The sequence below is a fragment of the Triticum aestivum genome, chromosome 5B, assembly GCF_018294505.1.
Source record: "Triticum aestivum cultivar Chinese Spring chromosome 5B, IWGSC CS RefSeq v2.1, whole genome shotgun sequence".
Classification (NCBI taxonomy): Eukaryota; Viridiplantae; Streptophyta; class Magnoliopsida; order Poales; family Poaceae; genus Triticum; species Triticum aestivum.
The window spans coordinates 700,912,508-700,919,221 of record NC_057807.1 but is presented as its reverse complement, the minus strand read 5'-3'; the positions used below and the strand labels follow the sequence as shown (position 1 = coordinate 700,919,221).

General features: G+C 47.6%; 1 protein-coding gene across 4 annotated transcripts; it reads right to left on the bottom strand.

Annotated features, from left to right (window-relative positions):
- Positions 1-1,312: 1,312 nt before the first annotated feature.
- Positions 1,313-5,846, bottom strand: LOC123114350 (probable LRR receptor-like protein kinase At1g51890). Of its 4 annotated transcripts, XM_044535793.1 has the most exons (14): positions 5,550-5,846; positions 4,871-5,435; positions 4,506-4,718; positions 4,225-4,376; positions 3,990-4,128; positions 3,842-3,913; positions 3,634-3,705; positions 3,459-3,539; positions 3,208-3,365; positions 2,866-3,113; positions 2,670-2,796; positions 2,405-2,473; positions 2,122-2,314; positions 1,313-2,041 (listed from the first exon to the last, which is right to left on the bottom strand). In XM_044535793.1, the coding sequence occupies exons 1-14, from the start codon at positions 5,665-5,667 to the stop codon at positions 1,540-1,542; spliced, it is 2,709 nt and encodes a 902-aa protein (XP_044391728.1). In that variant the 5' UTR covers positions 5,668-5,846; the 3' UTR covers positions 1,313-1,539. The 4 variants fall into 4 exon arrangements, with proteins under 4 accessions (XP_044391728.1, XP_044391727.1, XP_044391725.1 ...); XM_044535792.1 differs by having other exon boundaries at positions 4,225-4,718; positions 4,871-5,429; XM_044535790.1 differs by having other exon boundaries at positions 4,225-4,718; positions 5,550-5,845.
- Positions 5,847-6,714: the final 868 nt, after the last annotated feature.

Sequence of the window (6,714 nt, the reverse complement as noted above, 5' to 3'; positions counted from 1 at the left end):
TGGTAGCAGCGGTATGTACGGGCCTCGCTTGGGTCGGACCTCTCCGACTGCGACCTGGTGGATGGTGGGCGGTGTGGGATGGCATCTCTGGGGCTCCTCCTCGGGGGCTGGTGGCGGCTGCTCCGGCTCTGCACTCGGTGGGCGAGTGGCGGTTGGTGGTCCCGCATTGATCCGCAGCGGCGAGCACGGTGGGGCGACACATGAGCTGCCGGTCAGGGGCTTGTCAGGAGGGATGGCTGGCTAGTGGTGGCCCTCCGTCACCAGCAGGGGTGCCGGTCATGGACACGATCCGCTCCTACTCCTCCCCCTTTCCCTGGCCTAGTGCTGCTTGGTCTTTGATCTGGCGTTCTTCAGGACAAGGTGGTCGCTGGTGGCTCCGCCGGTGGTTGGGGTGTCGGTAAGGCCAAAGCCGGTCCCTTGGTTGGTCATGGGGAAATTGAATTGTAGGGCAGCGACCCTGACAGTGGGAGGTGTGACATCTGTGGATGGAGCGTGCGTCTCAGGTGTAGGCGGGCAACCATGGCCACACGGATGGTTGACGGAGCTAAGGTGCGACGGAGGGTAAGAGCGCCGGGGTACCACTTGGCCGGTCCTTACCATGGTTTTCAATTTCAGTTTCAAAAAAATTTCAGCACCAACCGAAATCACTGAAATTCACAGTAATTTCAGTTTCCATTTCAGCCAAATGACCGAAATATTCACTTGAATTTAATTAAAAATTTGAAATATATTTTGAAAAATATTGGAATTGGTGTGCTATACTGAAATCGCTGAAATATTTTGGCCGAAACATAATATTTTAGTGCCTGCTGAAATTACTGAAATTCAGTGAATTTCACCGAAATCTCACTGAAAGTGAAAACCATGGTCCTTACACTGGCCGTCGGTGCCGGCGGTTGGTGATGCCGTATCTTTCCTGAAGGATCTGTCACGGCGTTCCCACTCCTGTCATCTTACTCCGGGTGAAAATCTAATTTTTGGGATCAGGCGGTGGTGGCTATCCATGGTCATACCCTTCTGGGGCATCGTCTTGGAGTCCTGGCATTTTGTTGTCCGTCTCACCTCTCTATTGTGGCTGCTCATGGTGGAGGTCTCCGTTGGCTCCAAGCGGTCTTTCTCACTCATCTGTAGTTTGCTTGATTGTCGGTGGGGTGGTCTATCGGTTCCCAGCATCTTTGTATCTTGCCTTGGGTGTGTCTGTTGTGTGCGGTCGTGATCTGTGTTTGTATCAGTCCCTCGGTTGTAATCGGTGTTGGCTTTATAATATATGGGGAAACCTTTTCTCGTGAAATGAGCACCCACTCGCTGGATCTCCCTAAGGAGACATTGCTGCTATGTAATCATTAAATTAATCGGTTAACCCTAGCATAGCAAATATTCTCATTATCCAGATTTTTTTAAACTAGACAATTCATATGGCAAGAACATTACTCACCTAGGTACGCAAAAACAAAAACATGTTAAAACAATTTCAGAGAAATCTAATCTTGAAAGAAGAGAAATCATGGTGACTATTAGACTGGATTGGCAAGGATGTCTTCATCGTGTCGCCATAGGACTAGTATCCATTTGTGGCCCTCTCCGATGATTATACTCTATCTCAAGCGTAGCGTTGTTCTGCCTCAGATCAGTGCACCGGTTAGTGCTAGCGTTGTAACCCATGTTTGGGTCCATGCCAACACTACTACTGCCGGTGTAGAATTCATCATCACGTCCTGTGCAGTCCTCCTCGAGATCAAGGCACTCCTGTATCTGCATCACAACTTCAGCCATGGAGGGCCGCTGTAGGGGCACTTGCTCGGTGCACTTGAGCGCAATCTCTGTAGCTTTCCAAACAGCATTGATGTCATGATCACCTTGCATACGCGTGTCCACCACGCCCTCAATGTCACCCCGCGCAAGCCGCTGTCGTGCCCAATTGATGATGCTGATGGCCTCGGTGTCGGGCAGGATGGCTGGCTTCCCCGTGACTAGCTCTAGCAGCACAACACCAAAACTGTACACATCATTCTTGGTTGACGCCTGACATGTTCTATGATACCTACAGACACGTATGTTTACTCAGAAATATTGCATGTATAGAGTTTATTATTTTGAAGAGCATGGAAGAAATTAACTTACTCTGGATCTACATATCCGCGTGTGCCGGCAAGCGTGTTGGTGGATACATGGGTGTCATCGTGGCAATTGAAAGCCTTGGACAATCCAAAGTCGGCAATCTTGGCCTCTAGTCTCTCGTTTAACAAGATGTTGGCAGTTTTGACATCCATATGAATTAGAGGTGGGTTGCAGCCCTCATGTAGGTACTCTAGCCCTACACATCAGTGGTCCAGTCAATGCTCAAAGTTCTTTACATTAAGCACAACATGGTCATCAATAACTGACTGCATTTTCAATGGTGTACCTTGGGCAGATTCAAGTGCGACTCGGAGTCTTCGTCTCCAGGGTAAAGCTCGTCTGATGTTGTCTTTTCCTCAAATATATATAGGAGTTGTAAATTTCAGACCAGTGGACACTTTGAATGGTCATATATAGATAATAACAGAAATAACACACGCTTCATCATTTTAGACTTGGACGTGCTCAAGGCTCAAGCTAGATTGAACATATCTCATTGCAGATACTGATCAAATTCTAAATCTGTAATGTACAATTTACAACTTGCATACCTGCAATGTGCTCTTGTAGGGTTCCTTGAGGCATGTACTCATAGACAAGTGCCATGTGCTCCCCATCCTTGCAGTAACCAATCATGGACACAAGATTCTTGTGATGAATACGTGATAAAACTTGAGCCTGGACAGGTGATCAAGGGTTAAGAAGTGAATTTCTGGATGCAAATTTCTGTTTAGCAACAAGTTCTACCTCTGCAAGGAACTGTCTGACACCCTGGTTTGAAGAATGAGACCTCAGCTTTACTGCTACCTGAGTGCCATCTTCCAGGGAGCCGTGGAAGACACGCCCAAATCCTCCTCGACCAAGCACTCGCTGGAAGTTGTTCGTTATCGTCTCCAGTTCCCTGTACGTGAACCGATGGCTCTCAAGTCCAAGTGAACTTTCTTGAGAAGTCCCATCACCATCATTTTTTAGCTTTACTGAGTTTTTAATTGATCCTGTGTAGTCAACAGAGGCCAACAAACATCAATGTTGGGTTTTCACAGATAGGAAGCGGAGGAGAGCATGTTTGTGCTCATTCCAAAGACTCACCTTGCTTTCTTTTCCTTTGCAAGCAAAAGTATAGCATTACCACTAGTAGTAACACCACAATCACAACTACAGGAACAACTATGTAGATGGCTACTTTACTGCCCCCTTCAGGCTGACATGAGGTGCCATTAGTACAAATATCCGGATTGTTGTCATATCTACAAGAAAATCAAACGAATTTGATTAATCGAATTTATCCAGTACCAGTTACTTAGTAGGATGTAATTGAAAAAAACAAAGAGGAAACTGACTTCAGATCCAAGGAGCCATCTTGAACTTTCTTGAGAAGTCCTGAAGGAATTGGTCCATTCAGTTTGTTGTTCGAGAGATCTCTATAGAAAGGAAAATACTGTTGACATGAGTGAGAAAAAAAAACACGCATGGAAACATGCACATTTTCTTGATCTCAATATTGGCAATACTTACAAATTTTTTAATGACTCCAACTGCGAAAGGGCGTCTGGAATTGATCCTGTCAAGTTATTGTTTGACAGATCCCTGCAACATATTGACATATATTTTCTTTCACAGGTTTCAAAAGTATACTATATCCTTTCACCACTTTTGTCAAAAAGAATACGTACGTACTAGAAAGAATGGTAAAACTGATGTAGACCCACAGAACAGAACGTACATGGATTGAAGGTTCTTGAGAGCTGTGAAGTCAGGAGATATACCACCATGGAGATCATAGAAGGACATGTTTCTACACACAGAGCAAAGCGGCTCAGTTTTATGGCACCACGACATATATAAGCACAGTATAGCTATGAACTACTTACACTATTATAATTGTTGGAGGTCTGGAACCGTTATAGCTGCAGGTCAAGCCCGCCCAGCTCAGTGCCTTGGGAAGGCACGGATCACCCGTCCAGTTCTTCTGCACCTGATACATCTTCTTGACGGCTCTTATGGCAAATACTGTTAACAGAAAACCAAAAGATAATTTTCAGTAACACGCAGCGTGAGCCATATATAATGGCCAGCGAGCCAGCATGCATGTATGTGTAACCGCACCGTCCTGTGAGTTGGTGCCCACGGTGGTGGTTGAGATGACGGAGAATAGCTCGATGGCATTTATGATGGGCGGCAGCGTCGATTTAGCAGTGGCGTCGAGGGAGATCTTGTACTGGCTGGCTTGAAAGGGCTTAACTGAGTTCACAAAACCGCTGGCAAGGTATGGCGGCTTGTAGAAATGAAGGTTCGTTAGCACGCCATTCCGGTAGATGTAGAACTGCCGTAGTGCATTACTGCTGGGGTATTCTTGAAGTTCACAGAAGTACACCGTATGGACGTACCCCAGCGAATGGTCCCTGGGGAAACTCTGGATGTCCAAGGTGAACTCTATGTTCTCCGAGACGTCCCGCGGCGTGATGGCCGTCTGCATCACTTCTTGGGGCGGCTCGAAGAACTCGTCATCAATGTTTACCTCCTTCTCCGCTGTTATTTCCACCCAGTTTTCCACGTCGACAAAAGGAAACCATATCCGGTCGTGCGGATCATCAGGGTACCTGTTTCAAGAATAAGTTGCATTTTCTCATGGTGGAAGTTTTGTGTTTTGTTTTTTATGCTCACCGGGCATGGGGGAGACATTCCCCACCTGATTTTTTATATATCGATCTGATGGTAGAAGTAATTAAGTGACTCAAGATTTTTCTCTCACCTGATAATGGTGTGGCTATCAGTGGGTCCGAAGTTGAACCTGTGTAGCAGGACCAGGGCCTGTGTCTCGTTGGCCAATGGGTACAGCATTTTCTTCAGCGCCCTCAGATCCAGGCCTGAGATGAAGGGCGTCCCGCCGCCAGTGTTTATCAAGCAAACCTCCAAGAAATCATCCGGCACGAGCATGATGGCCTCTGTAAATACCGCTGCGTCGGCTTCTGAGATCTTCACCGTTGTCCACAAGTTAACGCCAATGTAGAGGTCGAAGATGGGCAGCCTGTTGAGGCCATCGTAGTTGGCGTACAAGAACTTGCCGCGGATAAGGTACTTGCTTCCGGACACAAGTGAGCTGAGATTGTAGCAGTTTCGCCTGCCACTGGGGAAGCTGCGCACGCTGTGCCAGCTCTTGGCCATCGAGGGAGTAATGTATTCAGCGGAAATGTTGTGGTTTACGCCGGCATCGGTGTCGATGAAGCCGGCGTCCGTGGTGTAGGATAGCTTGGTGGTGTTATCCACGTAGCTTGTTTGCCCTGGAAGACCGCAGTCTATGCTTATAAAACCTGCAGCTGTACACATCCGAGATTTGTTAAATCATAGGTCCATCAATTTCATAATGAATATGATACCAAGCATTTTATTCCCGAAAGTATATGCTATTGAGTAGTTAGTAGTGACCATACCATTGCTGTCGAGCTGGGCATGAGCTTGCAGTGCCCCGCTGGTGGCAGCAGCAGTGATGCAGAGAAGCAGCAACCATGGCACCATCATCGCCGTTGTTCCCGTCGTTGGTTCCTCCATTGATCAGCAAGCGGCACCTGGAGCTAGCGTGATTTATGAGTTATGACCACCACTAGGCGCGCGCGGGTCTTCGTTTGGCGACGGCCCCTTCTTTTGCTGCAGCGAATGGTAGACGGAAGAGTCGTGGGTGGAATTGCCGGGAAGAGATGCTTGTGGTCGGGGCAAGAAAACGAGGACTTGACCTCTTGTCAGGAGAGGAGTCACATGGTGTAGGCGCGTGAAGCTTTAGGCGGACACGGGTTCAAAAGAATCATGCATCACGCCAAAGAATCTCTGTCCCCTCTCTCCTTTATGTCACCTTTTTCGTCTTTCCGGAAAATACAAAAAAAATAACACTAAGGTGCATGTTTCCTCTTATATTGTAATAGTTTGTTTGAATGTACAATGCATAGCAGAAATATCCGTAGTACATAGTAAACAATGGTGTTATCACTTCAATCATAAATGTCTAAATAGAAGTACAATACATAGGGAGTAAGGGCAACTACAGCCTGACGCACCCGGGCACGTCTGCTGGTAGTGACCGGGCAACCCTCAAAGTTTACTTCTCTGCATCTAAATACCTCATACTTGAACCCTTAAAACCATACAAATCATGCAAAATAAACATGTACATTGTACGTAGATCAACTAAAACTACACTACACACTACTCGTTGTCATCGGAGATGTCCACTATCTTCATTTCGGGCACCGGGTACATGGGCTGCAGACGCAACTCTGGTTTCGTGGCGGCCTCCGCCTCCATCTCCACTTTCACCTTGTCGAAAAGCGTGTCGATCTCCGCCTGTTGTTGCAGGATGAAGCGCCGGTTGGACTTCACGTATGCCACATCTTGCATAGACTCGAGGATGGTGGTCTGCTCTGCCATCTACACCGCTTGGGCGACCTCGAACTCCGCCATGGCGTCCCCCATGGCAAAGCACACAACCGGCACCGACTCCTCTTCCTCCTCTAGATCCGCTTCCTCCATAGGCTCCGGCTGCTGCTCCCCCTCCTCTTCCTCATCCGGCTCCGGTGAGTCTGGAGGCAGGCTAACTGCGATCCA

Bases quoted from the DNA above. Each gene is read 5' to 3' on its own strand.
- LOC123114350 (XM_044535790.1), bottom strand. From the start codon at position 5,667: ATGGAGGAACCAACGACGGGAACAACGGCGATGATGGTGCCATGGTTG. The intron at 4,719-4,870 runs GTGAGAGAAAAA...TTCTTGAAACAG, and splicing joins GATAGCCACACCATTATCAG to GTACCCTGATGATCCGCACG. The intron at 3,366-3,458 runs GTCAGTTTCCTC...ATTTTCTTGTAG, and splicing joins GATGGCTCCTTGGATCTGAA to ATATGACAACAATCCGGATA.